The sequence below is a fragment of the Bubalus bubalis genome, chromosome 8, assembly GCF_019923935.1.
Source record: "Bubalus bubalis isolate 160015118507 breed Murrah chromosome 8, NDDB_SH_1, whole genome shotgun sequence".
Classification (NCBI taxonomy): domain Eukaryota; kingdom Metazoa; phylum Chordata; class Mammalia; order Artiodactyla; family Bovidae; genus Bubalus; species Bubalus bubalis.
The window spans coordinates 7,571,183-7,591,457 of record NC_059164.1 but is presented as its reverse complement, the minus strand read 5'-3'; the positions used below and the strand labels follow the sequence as shown (position 1 = coordinate 7,591,457).

General features: G+C 40.8%; 1 protein-coding gene across 1 annotated transcript in view; it reads right to left on the bottom strand.

The window, feature by feature from the left end:
* Positions 1–19,465, bottom strand: part of PTTG1IP2 (PTTG1IP family member 2) — an 88,963-nt gene extending 69,498 nt beyond the window's left edge. The window contains exons 1-4 of the mRNA XM_045166344.1: positions 19,159–19,465; positions 12,466–12,512; positions 5,019–5,112; positions 3,367–3,460 (exon numbers count right to left, since the gene is read on the bottom strand). Coding sequence (XP_045022279.1) covers positions 3,367–3,460; positions 5,019–5,112; positions 12,466–12,512; positions 19,159–19,306 — 383 coding nt within the window. The 5' untranslated portion in view covers positions 19,307–19,465. The remainder of the gene's footprint in view (positions 1–3,366; positions 3,461–5,018; positions 5,113–12,465; positions 12,513–19,158) is intronic.
* Between the last annotated feature and the right edge of the window lie 810 nt (positions 19,466–20,275).

The following is a 20,275-nucleotide window of genomic DNA, read 5'->3' as shown; positions in this document are numbered from 1 at the left end:
TAGTGACAACCACGTTACATAAGGCATAATAAATACTCAGTAAATATTTACTGAAACAGATGAGAGTCAAGGAGGCATTGAGTACATGAACAGTTAAACATTTATGTTATCTGACATTTGGAAGTTTAAAAAGTGCTTTAACTTAGAAGCATATCTGCTAGATAATAAGACCATTAGATCAGATGTAATAATCAATATTTTAATGCCCCATTACTCATTCATTTTTTAATTGAAAAATGGATGTTTCTGGAACCCAAGAAGAATCTTTGTATTATGAAGCACAATAAGTCCTTAACACAAATTTCCCTAAGAGGATGCAGTTCTCATGGAATTAATAAGATTTCCAAAATTAAAAGATGCTTGGAAGAAAAGCTATGACAAATCTAGACAGTGTGTTAAAAAGCAGAGATATCACTTTGCTGACAAAGGTCTGTGTAGTTAAAGCTGTTGTTTTTCCAGTAGTCATGCACGGATGTGAAAATTAGACCATAAAGAAGACTGAGCACCGAAGAATGATGCTTTTGAAGTGTGGTGCTGGAGAAGACTCTTGAGAGTCCCTTGGATAGAAAGGAAATCAAACCAGTCAATCCTAAAGGAAATCAACCCTGAATATGCATTGGAAGGATTGATGCTAAAACAGAAACTCCAATACTTTGGCCACCTGCTGCAAAGAGCCAACTCATTGGTAAAGATCCTGAGGCTGGGAAAGATTGAGGACAAGAGGAAAAGGGGGAGACAGAGGATGAGACGGTTGGATGGCATCACCGACTCAATGGACCTGAGTTTGCTCAAGCTCCGGGAGATGGTGAACGACAGGAAAGCCTGGTGTGCTGCAGTCCACGGGGTCACAAAGAGTCAGACACGACTTAGTGACTGTACAACAACAGATCTCTAAATGAAAACGAAAAAAGAAGAGATAGATAGCAGGTGTATAGCAGAGCAAAACCAGAATGAGGGCAGTTGTTGGCCCATAGTTGCAGGGGTTTCAGAGCTTTCCATTCAAACTGCAGAAGCTTCAGTGATGGATATTTGCTCGGGCCCCTCTTCTCGTGTGGGAACAATCAGCCACTTCACTGATAAGCAGCTATGCAAAAAAGTGATGACACTTATAGAAGACCGGGGCCCTAGGGGAAAATATAGGTATTTTTTTAAAAAGCAACAAGTTTGTTACAGCCTCTTGCCACAAATGTAATGTACACTTTTTGGTTCTTCCTTCTGGGTATATTTTTGTGATGAGATGTAAAGAATAAGGAATTATCTTCTATCTTACTGTTTCTTTTCTCCTTATATGTTAATAAGAAGAGGATAAAAAGCCTCATAGCCAGAAAAATACAAAGTCCTGGACAAATTAGTGGTCTTAAGTAAGCGAACAGAACATTTGGCCAACACTTATTTTTTCATACAGGCACATTTTACTTACAGATGGGCCTATTAATGAACCTCTGCCTAATCTATGGATCTTTCTATCTTGTCTATGGGTTCTTCTTGAAAAAGGCACACAAACTGAAGAAAGAAAATAATATTGTGTTGGCTTGAAGGAGAATGGAGAAAAGCTTCTCAAAGTGTATGGACTATGAAAATATTTTCCATACCGTTTGTGAACTCCTTTTGAAAAAGTTACTTGAAAATACACAGCAGCAAAAGAAAAAAATAATGAATTCTAAAAAAAGGAAGATATGGGATTCAAAAAGTTCTTCTAACTCAGTAGAGCAGTGAAAAGAAACTAATTTTTGTAAATTATAACAGGAAGTCAGAGGACTTTTAAAAGAATATTTATAAGAAGAAAATGAACATATTTTACCAAATACGAAATGAGTAAACCAGTCCATTCTGAAGGACATCAGCCCTGGGATTTCTTTGGAAGGAATGATGCTAAAGCTGAAACTCCAGTACTTTGGCCACCTCATGCGAAGAGTTGACTCATTGGAAAAGACTCTGATGCTGGGAGGGATTGGGGGCAGGAGGAGAAGGGGACGACAGAGGATGAGATGGCTGGATGGCATCACTGACTCGATGGACATGAGTCTGGGTGAACTCCGGGAGTTGGTGATAGACAGGGAGGCTTGGCGTGCTGTGATTCATGGGGTCGCAAAGAAGTCGGACATGACTGAGCAACTGAACTGAACTGAAGTGACTGAAATGAGTAATCACAGTGTTAGGAATAAAGATACACGTGTCCTGTGTCCTTTTTGTCAAGAAATAATAAAGGTAGCTAAAACTCCCGGAAATCCAAAAGCTGTATAAGAAAGTTACAATGTAAACATGAAACAAGCTGAAATGTATCAGGATTTTGAGAAATGGAGAGTAAAGAAAGAGACTCTTTGGTTGGAACACTAGGTAATTCTTTGTTAAGCAATACAGGTTTGTGACATAGAACTACCTTTTGACTGAGTGACTTTACTTTCACTTTTCACTTTCATGCATTGGAGAAGGAAATGGCAACCCACTCCAGTGTTCTTGCCTGGAGAATCCCAGGGACGGGGAAGCCTGGTGGGCTGCCGTCCATGGGGTCACACAGAGTCGGACACGACTGAAGTGACTTAGCATAGCATAGCATATTTCCACTTCCGTTCTTTCCTAAACATTATTTACACAATCATAATGTGTTTTATTCTTTTTAATAGTTAAAAAAATTTAGATTCAAATTATAGAGTAAATATTTCAAGATATAAATAAAGTTACAGAACAGAATGCAAATACTATACACTGAAAAAAGTCAAATGAGTGAGAAAGCTTACTGAATTCAGGAGTTAGAGAGAGAAGAAGACAAATAGAAGGAAACAGGTTTCCAGATTTTCTGATCTTAATTAACAGGAAAAGTATTGGTAGGCAGAGAAATAGAGGGCTGAATAGATTCCTCAAAGTGAAAAGGATGGCCAACAGAAGAAATGTTAGGCATCTTAACAGCTAGTAGTGAACAAGGATAGTTACAATTCTAAAATAGCAAAGTAATAATATCCTGTAACAGGGAAAAACAAAAACAAATATGGATCGTGCAAGATACATTTTTCAGTTTTCATGATGGGGAGCAGATAGATAATATCTAAAGCCAATAAATCATGAAAAAGAGAAAAAGCCATATTGTTCAAAGACTTGGAGTTAACCAAAAGAAGAACCACAAATAGAATCATACTAAAAGGATCGCTTTTGGAGAGGAGGTGTCAGAGGTGGAGTGGGGAGTGGGAAAATTAAACTTTTTATTTGACAATTTTCTGTACTTTTCGAAAAAGTGATGTGCCCTTATCATATGGATACATGTATTATTTTTATTACATGAAAAAGGTAAACCATTCCTTGATTACTAGCTCATTCTCTTCAGTGATATTATTCCAAAGTGTTTTCTTACTAAGAATAAAATGAACATACCTCTGTAGGTAATATTGATAAATGCAGAATTGACAAATGAACGCTATAACCATGATTGCAAGAAGTAGAAGCATCAGGAATCCAAACATGTCAACTGAAATGAATGAAAAGAACTATATTTTAAGCTGATAGAAGGTTAATTTCTCATAGTTTCATCATTTCTACTACCATGCAGTCTGATTCTTAAATACAAATTCACAGGTCATTGTTAAAAATTATACAGTAACGTACATTATACACTCCAATAAAACCATCTTTAACGCAATCGTCACTAACATCTGAAAATAATCTGGGTTGCTAAAAAATGTTCTTTGTCTCCCTGGTGGCTCAGACAGTAAAGAATCAGCCTGCAATGCAGGACACCTGGTTTGATCCCAGGGTTGGGAAGATTCCCTGGAGAAGAGAATGGCAACCCATTCCAGTATTCTTGCCTGGAGAATTCCATGGACAGAGGAGGCTGGAAGGCTACAGTCCATCATGTCAGAAAGAGTCAGACGCGACTGAATGACTAACAGTACTTTAATCTCTAGATTGGTAAACTATTAGGCCACTAGCTTATTTTTTTCCTTTATCTCTAAACTCATTCCCAGGAGGTATCTCAACAGAAAAAAAAAAAAAAGATCCTTCAGGCTACTGTTTCTGTACAAATACAAATAGTGGGTAGCGGGGACGGTTTATTGTTTGAGTTTCAAGAGTTCCTTATCAAAAAGACAAGCAACATTTGCTGGGAAATCAGATCTCCAGCACTTGGAAACTTTATCTCCTCTCAATACTATTTAACTTATCAGCCTGGTGTACCTGAAAAATGAAACCAGAGGGCAGAAGATGAAGTAGGAGCCTAGGGGTTCCCCATTCATACTAAATACACAAAGTGTCACTCACTCATATCAGCTCTTTGCAACAAACAATTATGAATTCAATTTACCTGATGGTATCTGAAGAAAACATGGGTTTGTGAGAAAAATTTGTAATCTTTCACTTTAATTAAAAAAAATACAATATTACAGATATAATTTAAAGATTCTTTGATGATTGAGATGAGTTTAGTTCTAGGGAATCATTCTTTTTGATTGGCAATTCTCAGTATTAAACACATTAGCTGAGAAAATATAAATTATAATAACACCACTGGGCTCAGTATGTCCTCATCCCCAGGATTAGCTTATAAGAAACTCCTGGAGTTCCTGAAGCAACTTAAGAACACAACCCTCCTTTCACTGGATTATAATCATTGTAAATAGGAGTATTTTAGAGATGAAATCTGAAGTATTTAACAATCGGTAAGGTAAGGCACCCACCAATCAGAATAAAGGTTGACCTAGTTTGGAAGCTAGTTTGGAGAAGGAAATGGCAACCCACTCCAGTGTTCTTGCCTGGAGAATCCCAGGGACAGGGGAGCCTGGTGGGCTGCCGTCTATGGGGTCGCACAGAGTCGGACACGACTGAAGCGACTTAGCAGCAGCAATTTGGAAGCTGGTTGGAAGCAATCAGGGGAAACAGAAATGAACAGATTTGCTGTATTTTAATAAAGTAAATATAATAATTTTTCTTTTTTTTTTCTGCAGGTAATAATTTTTCAACTGTAGCAAATCACTAGTGTTTGCAAGTCTGTTATTAAAAAGTGCATAAAAATTCAAATAAGGACAACTCACCTTGACAGTTTAACCAAAATGAACAACTGACAGGACACTCAGAATTTGGAAAACAAATTTTTTTGCAAGCCTTTTCTTCACTGCACCAAAAACACTGTGTTGGAAGGAAAAAAAAAGTATAATAATCACAATCTCAGTAAGTCTCTGGTACTAGTTTGATAAGTATTCAATTTATAATAGCCATCATCATCATCATCATATTATTATTATTTGTAGTTGATGCTGCTGGTGGTCTGCTCAGATCTGCTTTACCAGGCCCACGCACACAAACCCAGCTGCAGTGTGTGACAGACAGTGGCTCAAGCTGCCCTTTTTCTTGCATTGTCCTCATGGATAGGTACCAGCTTGCCTCTGAGGTTACTTCCACCTCCATCAGTAACTGACAGGTATGTTGTGTTGTTGCATGGGTGTGCTCAGTCACATCCAACTCTTTGTGACCCCATGAACTATAGCCTGTCAGGCTCTTCTGTCCATGGGATTCTCCAGGTAAGAATACTGGAGTGGGTTGCCATTTCCTTCTCCAAACTAGCTTCCAAACTAGGTCAACCTTTATTCTGATTGGTGGGTGCCTTACCTTACCGATTGTTAAATACTTCAGATTTCATCTCTAAAATACTCCTATTTACAATGATTATAATCCAGTGAAAGGAGGGTTGTGTTCTTAAGTTGCTTCAGGAACTCCAGGAGTTTCTTATAAGCTAATCCTGGGGATGAGGACATACTGAGCCCAGTGGTGTTATTATAATTTATATTTTCTCAGCTAATGTGTTTAATACTGAGAATTGCCAATCAAAAAGAATGATTCCCTAGAACTAAACTCATCTCAATCATCAAAGAATCTTTAAATTATATCTGTAATATTGTATTTTTTTTAATTAAAGTGAAAGATTACAAATTTTTCTCACAAACCCATGTTTTCTTCAGATACCATCAGGTAAATTGAATTCATAATTGTTTGTTGCAAAGAGCTGATATGAGTGAGTGACACTTTGTGTATTTAGTATGAATGGGGAACCCCTAGGCTCCTACTTCATCTTCTGCCCTCTGGTTTCATTTTTCAGGTACACCAGGCTGATAAGTTAAATAGTATTGAGAGGAGATAAAGTTTCCAAGTGCTGGAGATCTGATTTCCCAGCAAATGTTGCTTGTCTTTTTGATAAGGAACTCTTGAAACTCAAACAATAAACCGTCCCCGCTACCCACTATTTGTATTTGTACAGAAACAGTAGCCTGAAGGATCTTTTTTTTTTTTTTTCTGTTGAGATACCTCCTGGGAATGAGTTTAGAGATAAAGGAAAAAAATAAGCTAGTGGCCTAATAGTTTACCAATCTAGAGATTAAAGTACTGTTAGTCATTCAGTCGCGTCTGACTCTTTCTGACATGATGGACTGTAGCCTTCCAGCCTCCTCTGTCCATGGAATTCTCCAGGCAAGAATACTGGAATGGGTTGCCATTCTCTTCTCCAGGGGATCTTCCCGACCCAGGGATCAAATTCATGTCTTCTGCATCTCCTGCATTGGCAGGTGGATTCCTCATCACTTGAGCCACTGTGCATTGCCAACTGACAGGTATACGGGGTTCTGAATGATGGGTTTGCTTGCCTCAAGGCAGGCACCAATCTGCTATATAACCTTTTGCCCCAGGGCTGCCCAGGGTTCAGGCCAAGTTGTAGGCTTTGGACGAGATCACATCTTAGCTTGGCTCTTGTCCCTTAGTTTCTCTGAGTCCCTTACTCCTTCATATTAATAATTTTGCTGAACAGCAGTCACTCAAGGAATCACATGTTCCTGGATTCTTTCTCAGGCTCTGCGGTTGTTAGATTGTGTGAGTGTACTCAGTCATGTCCGACTCCTTTTGACCCCATGAACTGTAGCCCACCAGGCTCCTCTGTCCATGGGATTCTCCAGGCAAGAATACTGGAATGCCATTTTCTCCTCCAGGGCGTCTTCCCAACCCACAGATCGAACCTGAGTCTCTTGTGTCTCTTGCATTGATTGGCACATGGATTTTTACCACTGAGCCACCTGGGAAGCCCTAGTGAACTAACACGTTACTTCACAGACCATTAATAAGGATTTCAGTAGATAGGTTGCTTTTTGGTCCCTCCCTCGAACACTCTTTCCTATTCCCCTTGTCTGCAGCACTCTCACTTTCCTCTGGGGGTTCCTCTTCTACTATACATGGGCCTGGAGGTGCTGTCAACCAGCCGTGCCTTGCCCCCTTCCCCTTTTTGTTCTCTGGTGGTTGATGATCACTCGTAAATAGGAAAGCTGAATTCTAAGTCCCTTGTTGAAGTAAGTAAAAGCAAGGTATAACGGTGGCAACCACTGATGGGAGATAAGACCAGAATCTAGACGAATAAAAAGAAAAAAAAAGATAAGGACAGCAGAGTGGTAAAAATGGCTGTCACTTACATAAGGCTCACCACGTGACAGGCACTATTCTGAGCCCTGTATATGTATTAAGTCACTTCACACTCATGACAACCCTATAAGCTATGGACTGTTATGTCCACTTTATAGAGGAGCAGAATGTGGCGCAGAGCAGTCCAGCAACGCGCATGAAGTCACACATCTAGTAAATAGGGAAGCGTAGGTTCTAATGCAACCAATCTGATTCTATGCTGGTAACCAATCCTATGAGACTGCTCCCAGACCCCTCCCAATCTCCTCCTGCTGGATATCCTGAGACCAGCAGGATATACATTCCAATGTAAAAAGTCACTCCTTAGATGGCAACCCACTCCAGTATTCTTGCCTGGGAAATCCCATGGACAGAGGAGCCTGGAGGGCTACACTCCATGGACTTACAAAGAGTAGGACACAACTGAACAACTAACACTTTTCAGACACTTCCTGAGAACAAGAGATACATCACAGGTCAGCTTTCGTTTTGTGTTAGCCAAGATCAAAGGTCAAGTGAAGGTAAGTTTCAGATTGAAATCATTTAGGCTAAATGGGTCCTGTCCTCTTGGACTTTTGCTTAAAGACTGGAACTTCAAAGTCAAGGGCTAAGATCAAAGATTACACCGTGGAGACTTCAGGCCTTGGTTATTAGATCTTGAAGTTTCTAAGAATCAAGTTCATGCCATCTAGCAGGGGTTTTTTGTTTTGTTTTTGGCTGTGCTGGGTCTTCATCATGGTGCACAGGTTTCTCATTGCGGTGGCTTCTCTTGTGGTGCACGGGTTCCAGGGCAACTTAGCAGTTGTAGCACAGGGGCTTATTTCCTCTGCGGCATGTGGGATCTTCCTGGACCAGGGATCGAACCCACGTCTCCTGCATTGTCAGGCAGATTCTTAAATGCTGGACCATCGGGGCAGCTCTAGCAGGGTTTTATGGGAGATGAGTTGCCAGGAAAAACCTGAACCTGTCAGAGAGGAGCTTGTGGTCACTCAGCACCAGACTGGTGCCCTGGCCCAGGACACCAGGTTCACAGCATGTGAGCGTCTAAGGCAGTGCAGCCCCCAGAAGAGACGTTCTCCCCTGCCCCTCTCTTTGATAGGAGCTTAGGGAACAGTGGAAGAGGGACCTGCTTTGCAGGTTGAGCCAGGGGGTCGGGGGTGGCGGGGTGGGCGGCAGCCAGACTGGGTGATCAATAACTTACTGCCTGGTCAGGGAATATCTGCACATTTCCCTGAGATTCCAAAGTTATAGCCGGGTGGGAGTGGGAGGCAATAACTGACAATGATTCTGAATAATTCCAATTTTACTTGAGGGCTAGATGCATTATTTTGCCAGGAGCATTTTTTAAAATGTAGGGATGAGGAAGATAGAATATGTGCCTCCTAAAGGTCAAAGGATGAAACAGGCGCCTAAGGTAGTTTCTTTGTTTCTTCTCTGTCTGCCTAGCCTTCTTCACCACCCTGCCTCCTCTGGTAACCGTACCCTCTTTCCTTTGTGGAGCTCTTCCCCAACTTTCTGGGGTGCTACAGCAATCAGCCAGCTCCGCTCCAGCACTTTCTTCCTACTGGAATCACCGGATGTGGGTGATGGCACCCAGAGCAGCCCGTTCCTCTGGCCCAGTAACTAGTGCTGAACTGGACAGGAGAGACAAGTAGGGTCGATCAGAATCTTCCGGGGAATTGTATAGACATTGGGAGAGATCTGCTAAGAGCCTGCCTCTTCCCCGGCTCTGTGGAATGTTCATTCACCATAGAACACAATGAGGTCAGTGGCTCAGCGGTAAAGAATCCGCCTGCAGTGCAGGAGACACAGGAGACTTGGGTTCGATTCCTGGGTTGGGAAGATCCCCTGGAGGAGGGCATGGCAACCCAAACCAGTATTCTTGCCTGGAGACTCCCATGGACAGAGGAGCCTGGTGGGCTACAGTCCATAGCATGGCAGAGTCAGACATGATTGAAGCGACTGAGTACATCCAGAGGGAGGCAGAGCTGGGAGATAAAAAGAAAGAGAGGAAATGTGAATAACAGCCTTTTAGACTCAGCTGTGTGTGAAGTCAAGGCCATCCTGGACTTACCAGTTTTGTGAGTCAATATATTCTCTTTTGATTAAATTAGTTTGAGCTGGGTGTCTGTCACTTACCACAAAGAGATCTAATTCCTTAACTGAGGCTAAAAAGTCTTCAAAGAACAGAACTTCAAATTACCCAGAAGAACTGTAGAATATATTCAATCTCTCTAAATTACTAATGCATAATTTAAGACAAATTACAGGATTTTTTTTTCTTGTAGCTAAGGAAGATGACCTGTATAAACACAAAGCCATGCCAACCAGAGACCCTTCAGAGACTGACAAGTGAGAAGTCAGCTAACAGACTTTAGACTGATGGATAGTATCATTAGAATGGAAAAAAATGCAGAGAGGAGGAAGGTACTTATTGTGCAAAGAGGGATTTTATAGTAGTGGACATAGAGAGGATAAAGAGTATTTACTAATTATTTAAGGCCAAGTGTTAGAGATAATAGAGGTTAGGTTACACTGATATAAATAGCATTGTTTTCTATAATTTTATTCATTTATTTACTTTGACTGTACTGGGTCTTTATTGCTGCATAGGCTTTTCTTCAGTTTTGGCGAACGGGAGCTACTCCAGTGGCAGTGCTCAGGTTTCTCCTTGTGGTGACTTTTCACAGTCTCTGGGGGCGCGTGGGCTCAGTAATCGTGGCTCCCAGGCTCTAGAGTGCAGGCTCAATAGTTGTGGTGCAGGGGGTTTGTTGCTCCGTGGCATGTGGGATCTTCCTGCATCAGGGATTGAACCTGGGTGTCTCCTGCATAGGCAGGCATATTCTTTACCACTGCGGGCTAGCAAGGAAGCCCTAAAGTATTGTTTTCTAGAGGCTGAAAATTTAACTAGCAGATACAATATGTCCACTCTATTTAAAAAAAAAAGTCTCTAAGTGGAAAAATATAATTTTGAAAGGAGTGGAACAGATAATAAATGTGATAGTAGTTCATAAGAGAAAGTACTCACTCCTAGTTGATTAACTATATAAGATTTCTTTCAGAAAATAGGAAGAATTTGTCTGAGTTTTGAAGAATAGGTAAAAATCTATATAGGAAGGGAGGGCTTTAGACACAGAAGCTATAGTAGAATAAAGAACAGGTTTCAGCAATAAATACTGGAGAGGGTGCAGAGAAAAAGGAACCCTCTTACACTGTTGGTGGGAATGCAAACTAGTACAACCACTATGGAGAACAGTGTGGAGATTCCTTAAAAAACTGGAAATAGAACCACCATACGACCCAGCAATCCCACTGCTGGGCATACACACCGAGGAAACCAGAATTGAAAGAGACACATGTACCCCAATGTTCATCGCAGCACTATTTACAATAGCCAGGACATGGAAGCAAGCTAGATGTCCATCACCAGACGAATGGATGAGAAAGCTGTGGTACATATACACAATGGAATATTACTCAGCCATTAAAAAGAATGCATTTGAATCAGTTCTGATGAGGTGGATGAAACTGGAGCCTATTATACAGAGTGAAGTAAGCCAGAAAGAAAAACACCAATACAATACACTAACGCATATATATGGAATTTAGAAAGATGGTAACGATGACCCTATATGTGAGACAGCAAAAGACACACAGATGCAAAGAACAGTCTTTTGGACTCTGTAGGAGAGGGCGAGGGTGGGATGATTTGAGAGGGTAGTGTTGAAACGTGTATATTATCATATGTGAGGCGGATCACCGGTGCAGGTTCTATGCATTGAGACAGGGTACTCAGGGCTCCCTAGAGGATGGGATGGGGAGGGAGGTGGGAAGGGGATTCTGGATAGGGAACACAAGTTAGTCCGTGGCTGATTCATGTTGATGTCTGGCAAAACCCACTACACTATTGTAAAGTAATTAGCCTCCAATTAATAATAATAAAAAAAAGAACAGGTTTCAGGCTTCCCCGGTGGTTCAGTGGTAAAGAATTTGCCTGCCTGTGCAGGAAACACAGGTTCGATCTCTGATCCAGGAAGATCCCACATGCCTGAGAGCAACTAAGCCCCTGCACCACAACTGCTGAGCCCGGGAGCCTAGAGCTCACAGCGTCATGGGCTCTGCAGAGCCCATGTGCCACAACCGCTGAGAGCCCCAACGCCCTGGAGCCTGTGCTCCACAACAGGAGAAGCCAGCATAGGGTGAAGCCTGAGCGCCACCACGAGACCGTAGCCCGTGCGCTCCACAACCAAAGAGAAGCCCAAGCAGCAACGGAGGCCCAGCACAGCCAAAGACAAACCAGTAAAGTCATGTATACACAAGAACAGGCTTCCACAGTGGTAGGAGTGAGACTTGTCATCATGGGATTTTGTGGGATTATTGGGAAAGGCAAACTTTTCTCAAGTGGAGATGGACTTTGAACCAGACTACAGAGTGTGTTTTTTCTTTTCTTTTTAAAAATTGAATTATACTCTGTGGGAGAGGGTGAGGGTGGGATGATTTGGGAGAATGGCATTGAAACATGTATATTATCATAAGTGAAACAGACCACCAGTCCAGGCCGATGCATGATACAGGATGCTTGGGGCTGGTGCACTGGGAGACTCTGAGGGATGGGATGGGGAGGGAGGTGGGAGGGGGGTTCAGGATGGGGAACACATGTCCCCCATGACGGAGTCATGTCAATGTATGGCAAAACCACTACAGTATTGTAAAGTAATTAGCTTCCAATTAAAATAAATAAATTTATATTTAAAAATAATAATAAAAAATTGAATTATAATTTTTTCAAACAAAAAATTATTTTGTTTTTGAAGTATAATTTTCTAGAAGGAAGTACATGTTCACACTAAGTTTTTCTTTTATTTCTAGGTTCTCAAGGAATGGTGTGAAATGCAGAAATACATCTTAATAACTGTGACCAGTCCTTCCTATTATTAAAGAACTGTGTAAAATGAAGTTTGGACTACCTTTTAGACTACAACTGTAAATTACATGACTTTATAATACTCCCAAGACAATTTCTTCATATAAAAGTTAACTTACTTTCTTTCTGTTTATACATGATTGACAATCATTCTCTGCAGCACATTCTGAAAAAAAAATTAAGTACAAAAATATAAATATTTTTATTGCTCGATTTTAGATAAAATGCATTTTGTTAAGTCATTCCTGTTTCATGGCAAATGTATCCATACCTGGAGCATTTTCCTTTATTATTTTCGTAAGTCTAGACACTTTCTCATTGATACTATTTAAACCCTAACTCCTTCTTACTTTCTCCTCTTAAACTCAGAAAAAAATGAGATAGCATCATCCGACTTCGATGAGACAAGTAAAGTTCAAAAAAACAACCTCCCTCTCCTACACTAACTCCCTGGTCCCACCAGACATCGAAGGCTACACCTCTGAAGCAAATTGGACTAATCCCATACCGCACTCACCGATCCAGGGAGAAGGAATCTGACCAAGTCAGACCAATCAGAAGCCTCCTTCCATGATTTACAGATTGGAACTTGAAGGTTAGGGGTCTCTAACTCTTCAAAATTTTAAATACGATTTTTATCTTTGTGTAATTATAAAAGTGATACATATTCAATATAAGAAATAAGGATACATAAAAATCAAAAGTCAGCTGAAATTTCACCATCCAGAGAAATTCTGATGCTTCATCTTATTTTAAACAAATTATTACCATGATCTAAATTTGAATTTTGCCATCATTACAGAGGACTGCAACCATTAAATCTTAAATTTTTGAATACTTAAAAATCTTAAATCTAGTCAGAGACTAGAATCGTCTCTCCTTTCCTCTCGTTCGCATTTTGGCATGACTCAGACTTTTACTTTTCATGACATTTCCATCGTTTTCCAAATCTATTTGCTCCTTATGGCCTCATTCCTTTCTCTGCAGCCTGCACTTCAGGTCAGGGAATGAGCTGATCTGGGTCCATCTTAGAGATTTAGACTAAGTCTTTGTAGAACTAACCAGTGGTCCTTCTTGTAGTCTTTCTTCCTATTACTGAAAAACCAGTGAAGGGCAGCTGACCTACATGACCATCGGCTACATGAAGCAATGAGTTCTTTCCTTCTTTTCCTCTGTGCCTGAAGAAAGAGACACCAGCTATTTCCACAGCATTCTCAGGGCCAGATTCTCCCTGTACTCTAAAGACTGATTTTTGTGTATATTTGTTTTCTATCTAATCACTTCTGTCCTCCTGAATAATTTTCCTAATACCTGCAGCATCACTCTCTCCTAGTTCTCTTGGAATGTTTCTGGCCATTCTTTTTGAGTTTTTTGGTTGGTTCCATTTGCTCTAATTATGCCTAAAATGTTGCTATTCCATAAAGTTCCATCCTTGGTCTTCTTCTCTTCTTCCATGAGGGATCACAATTTCAAATACCTAGAGACGCCAGGCATCAAAATATATTATACCCCATATCAAAGCAAAAGCTTTATTTTTGATTGGCATTGCAAATAATTAATAACTAAAAGATTGAACAACTGAATCTGACAAGTTTATCTAGGATGAGTAAAAATATTTTTGGAATCAAAATTTTTTGATAAACAGGTAAGAGAAAAATTTAGGCAATGGATAATAAGATTTCATATATTACTATTCTCTAGACCACCTCTTTATATTTTATTTACTTTATTGATTTCTCATATAGGCATGTAAATTGAGTCCATGGGCTTTTTAATTTGTTAAGTGCTTTTTAAAGTTTCTATCAGCTTTGGCTAGAAAGTAGTTCTATTTCACAGTTTATATTTCAAAATTATATTGTTAGGTTCATAATGTCATCTCCATGTATTGAGCTGTTTGTATGTCAGTATGGAATATTGCTTATTATTCTCCTTAAATATTTTTTATTTAAATTCTGTTTTTATCTAACTATGTTGCTACACTTGCTTTATTTTTCATTAGCATTTGCAGTGTATATATTATTTCATCAATTTATTGTTTGTTCCTTTATTTCCTCTAGTCACACCCTGCAGTCACACCGGTTTCTGTTTCCTTAAAAGTTTTTGAGATATGTTTTATATTCTTCTTTCTATCATTGATTCATCAAGATCTACATTCTCCACCTATACAAGGATCTTAATGTGCTTTAACTTTCTTCCTTTCCCTTCCCACACCACTCCCCAGGAAGAAGTCATCTGGAATTTTAATAATTATTAGTTATCAATTATTATTAGACTATCAGTGCATTTACATTGCTATCAACTTGCAATCAATCACTTATAATTAATTCTGTTTCACTGGTTTCTTTGCTTACTACTCTTTTTTGAACCCCACATTTCCCCTTAGTTCATTTTCATTTTGCTGAACAATATCCCTGAGCACACGTTTCTCAGAGAGGGTCTGTAGAGTGACAGAAGTCACTCTGATTACATATAACATAGGTTATACATAGGAATGAGGTACCCAGGTGATAGAAAAGATTGAGAAATCTACCAGGAGGAAGACAGTGAAGACCCAGCTCACCCCAGATATCAGTACATGCTATGCTAGAGAGCAGAGGAAGGAGGCAGCTACCAGAATCCAATATAATAAGTATATGTAGAGTCTGCATGACAGATATTCTTGGTGCATTCACCATTAGCAGAAATAAACAAATATATACTATAGAAATAAAGAGAAAACCTGCAAGCCTTGCCTCCCTTTCAAATATGTAGCCTTCATTTTATTTCCTTGGAGAGAGGCCTGACTTGTCATCTCATTCTGACTTTGAGATATGTTTCACCGAATCTGTTTCTGCTTTGGTGGTTTCCTAGCTCAGCCCTTGTGGGGGAGACTGTCATCTGTTCCTTGAGTTTTGCTTTCTTCTAGGGCAGTTTATCTGTTTTTCTGCATGTGGCCGTATGTGTGTGCTCAGTCACTCAGCTGTGTCTGACTGTTTGCGACCTCATGGACTGTACCCCACCGTGCTCCTCTGTCCATGGAATTTTCCAGGCAAGAATACTAGAGAACCGGTTGCCATTTCCTCTTCCAGGGGATCTTCCCAACCGAGGACTCAAACCCACATCTCCTGCATCGGTAGGCGGGTTCTTTGCCGTTGAGCCACCTGGGAAGCCCACATGATCATGTAGTCCTTCACTATTTACTGTTAGCTGTGCAGTGTTTGCTTAGGTTCTATATTGTCCATTTTCACCTTACTAATGCTTTGACAGCTTCTTTCAGAACTTCCATGTGTGCTGACATAGTATAAGTGACATCTTGGCCACCTTACCACTGTCCTTGGAAATTTTCTTCTGACAAACTAGTTTTACCATATTTTATGGTGGCGCTAGTGGTAAAAAGTCCGCCTGCGAATGCAGGAGATGCAAGAGACGCAGGTTTGATTCCAGGGTCAGGAAGAACCCCTGGAGTAGGAAATGGCAACCCATTTCAGTGTTCTTGCCTGAAAAATTCCATGGACAGAGGAGCCTGGTGGACTATTGTCCATGAGGTTGCCAAGAGTTAGACACGACTGAATGACTGAGCACACACACAACAGCACATTCTTTTCACTTGGCCGTTCTAAGCATTTGACAAAGGGAGAGAACTCATGTGAGTCTGTGCCACCAGACTTTGTTATGGTATCTGGACTCTATACTCTCTTCTGAGCTTTTGTCATTTTTCCACTGCCAGGGTTCACTCTAGCTAATTGCTAAAATTGCTAATTTCCAAACAGGGGATATCTTTGAATTGTTGATCTGCTCCCTAAATCCAGTGTATAGCCCAGGAACTTGTGTTTCCATCAGAGTCAGATCCATTGTTCAATTTCTCTGTTTTCCTTATTTCTTCTCTGTAACTATTTCTCTGTTCTTCAGAACAGGGTGAAAAATAGGACACCCAATCAGTTTGCATCTCTCTAGATCCGGGAGTACTAATGAACATTTTTGGAATTTAGTGACTGGGTCATTTCTAAGGGGTGATGGTGGCATTTGGAGTGTGGCCATGCTGTGCTGTTCTCTTCTGATCCAGAGTCTTCTATTTCTTTCCATGTTTGCCCTTTGTTGTCTGATTGCTCCCAGTAAGAGAACTTCTCTACAGTTTAGTATTTTTTTGTTCACTCATTAGGTATTGGAGAAGAAGATTCTTAATTCAAAGTACCAAGAGTAAACTAGAACTTCTTCAGATATTGCTTACTAAACTCTCAAATGTAAGTGAACATCAGGGTTAAAAGCTCTGGGGATCAAAGTAACCCACTTAGTAGGAGATCTCACTTGATGTGGGATCATTCACAGAGTCCTGTGGGTACTTGTGGGAAGGTCTATCACTCGGAGTGTTAGAAATGATAGAGGTGGCGGATTCATTTTGATATTTGGCAAAACTAATACAGTTATGTAAAGTTTAAAAAAAAAAAAAAATTAAAAAAAAAAAAAAAAAAGAAATGATAGAGGTGGAAATCTCCTGTGAGAGGTTAGAAGAGGTTTTGGAAGTGAAAGTATCATGTCTAAGAAACCACATGCTTATAAAAGGGGAAGGTTGAATGTGAGCTCAAAGGGGAAATTACCCCACGCTAAGAAGCCAACACTCAGGAGAGGCTCAGAAATAGGCTGAACCAGGTCTTCCCTTCAAAAGAGAAGTTGTTTTCTTAGAAACACTGACCAAGATTGGTCAGCCCCAGAACCAAGCTGGCAGAAGACCAGACTCTGTTATCGATTTGTTCAGTTACTCAGTCATTTCCAACTATTTGTGACCCCATGGACTGCAGCACACCAGATTTCCCTGTCCTTCACCATCTCCTGGAGCTTGTTCCAACTCCTGTCTATTGAGTTGGTGATGCCACGCAACCATCTCATCTTCTGTTATCCCCTTCTCCTCCTGCCTTCAAGCTTTCCCAGCATCAGGGTCTTTTCTAATTGAGTCAGCTCTTCACATCAGGTGGCCAATGTATTGGAGCTTCAGCTTCAGCGTCAGTCCTTCCAATGAACACCCAGGACTGATCTCCTTGAGGATTGACTCGTTTGATCTCCTTGCAGACCAGGGGACTCTCAAGAGTCTTCTCCAACACAGTTCAAAAGCATCAATTCTTCAGTGCTCAGCTTTCTTTATAGTCCAACTCTCACATCCATACATGACTACTGGAAAAACCCATAGCTTTGACTAGACAGACCTTTGTTGGCAAAGTAATGTCGCTGCTTCTTAATATGCTGTCTAGGTTTGTCATAGCTTTTCTTCCAAGGAGCATTCTTTTAATTTCATGGCTGTCATCTATGATTCTTGATTTATTTTTGTTTCCTCCTTTTTGTTCTTCCTCAGTATTTTAACATGGTTTTCTAAAAAATTCTAGTATGACTCCAATTTGCTAAGCGACAAAGGGAAAGATTTGTTTCTACGTTCAGCCTATGTTTTTAGGCACTCTTTGTGGGGAGAATGTGGCAGGTGTGGTAAGAGAACATTGTTTCACTTAAAATATGTATAGGAATGATTGCGAGGTTAAGTGAGAGAAACATGTACAGGAGAGATGAAACCCAAGGAAGCAAGCCAGGTCTTCCGGTTCAGCCGCCCCCAACCCCCACCCTCTCAAAGGAACTTCTCATTTCAGGGCAAAGCTAAGAGCTTTCGGTTCGGTTTTAGGAAGGAAGACAAACTTGGTTATAGATACTATCTTTTTGGCTCTGAAAACCAGAAAGCAGTAATTATTCTGTCTCAGAGTCTTCATAAAAATGGCAACCTTGGCTTTATAGGGCATTTTCCAAGTAGTTCAAATCTCATCCTTATTCTATCTATACAATTCCAGTTTAGGATACTGGAGACTTCATCTCCAGGTTCATAAATTTAACTCAGTAAGGCTTTTAACATTTCAGCGTTTCTTCTGTTGGGGAGGGGAATCAAGGGAAGTCTCTAAACCAAAGTACTGACTTGATAAAACCCAAACTAAGAATGTATTAGTTAAGACCTTAAAACACTAAAAAAAGACTGTGTGCGTGCTTAGTCTTGTCTGACTCTGTGACCCCGTGGACTGTAGCCCTCCAGGCTCCTCTGTCCATGGGGATTCTCCAGGCAAGAATACTGGAGTGGGTTCCAATTTTCTACTCTAGGGAATCTTCCCAACCCAAGAATTGTCTCCTGCATTACAGGTGGATTCTTTACCATTTACCAGAGCCACCTGGGAAGACCCCAATTTAACTGGATTTCACCAAAAACATGAAGATCTTTTACAAATGTCTTCCCATTGTCAACTACAAATTGGCACTTGCCAAGGGCATTTGCCGTCTGCCTCTGAGGAGACTGAACCCTGTGCTGCGGCTGTTGAACTTCAACACCCCTGAAGGAGTTCAGGGTGGAGTGAGGCACTCTGTGCTCCAAGGAATCTGGTGGGACAGGTCTTTAGATAGTTAGATATTTTCACAAACTGATTTCATAATCCTAATCCTTACATCTCTTCATATATAGAAAAATCACTAAATCCCTTCATGGTGACATCAGCTCCTGGTGACTGGCAGAAAACCTCTTGTAAAGAAAGCATTTGATTGCATTGAGCTCCCCCTTCACCAAAACCTTATATATTGACCTTCCCCACTGCCTCTTTGGAGCGGTCTCTCAGAGCTATCTGAGGTGCTGTCTCCCAGGCTGCAGTCCTTATTTTGCCCCTCAAAAACTTCATTAGTATCTCACATGTTGTGCATCTTTTTAGTCAACACTGTCAACACCCAAAGGCAACTTTAGAGGTGAAAATTTCAGCCTTCCAGGAAGGCTCAAATATAAAAGCCATGGCACACCTCTGGGCTCAGGACGGCTTACCTACCATCATCCATAGCTTTTGGTCTGTGCTTGTTCTTGTATCTGGAGATTTGGGGAAAGCTATTTTCTGAGAAGCTGATAAACAGTTGGATGAGAAAGAGAGAGATAAAAACTGGCAGGAGGATTTGGCTCCACGACCGCAGGCAGCACATAGCTCCTCGGACCTGGGTGCCACCAGTTGCTGGCCAGAGGGACTGTGATAGTCATCAGGTACTTATTTGGACCTGCGGGCCCACTCACGGACCATGAGCCGTCCCAGCAGTCCCTTCCGAGGCAGCTCTTTCAGAGCCTTGGACTCCAGCAAAATTCACAGAATTTTAGTACCACTAATGTTCCAGCCAGAATGCAGAATGTTTATCATGCAACACTGGCCTGCCATGGTCACCACCTACACTTTGTCACTGGTCTCGATCGAAGTCCATTACCCTCCCAAACCCACAGCATTTCCCTGCTGGGTTGTTGCTTTTGAAGAAGTCCTGAATTCTAAGCTCCACCATTCAATAGCTAGAAAGCAGTAGCAGCTTTCTTCACCTGGTTATTAGTTTTTATTTTTAAAGTGATGGGGAAAATATAACTAGTAGTTAAGATGCTGATGCTGGGAAAGATTAAAGGCAAAAGGAGAAGGGGCCAGCAGAGGATGAGATGGTTAGATAGCATCACCAACTCAATGAATACAAATCTGAGCAAACTCAGAGACAGCAGAGGACAGAGGAGCCTGTCTGGTGTGCTGCAGTCCATGGGGTAGCAAAGAGTCGGACACGACTGAGCGACTGAACAACAAAGTCTGAACAACGACAAAGTCATAATGATATACTGGCAACAATATATGCTATTCTTTTAAAATAATCTAGGTAAAAATGTCACATTTCAGAAATATAAGTAGTATGATTTAAAGGATAAGGCAAAATTTGTGAAGGTGGTTCCAGAATGACTGAAACTTAAGCAATATTGCCCCAGTGCCCAGGGGTATGGTGGGAAGGAACAGGGTATAGAGGCCTCTGCTTGATCAGGGTCTATCTTGTTGTTTCTTAAGTCTTTATTGAATTTGTTACAATACTGCATCTTTTTTTGTTTTGGTTTCATGGCCCCAAGGCATGTGGGATCTTAGGTCCTTATCCAGG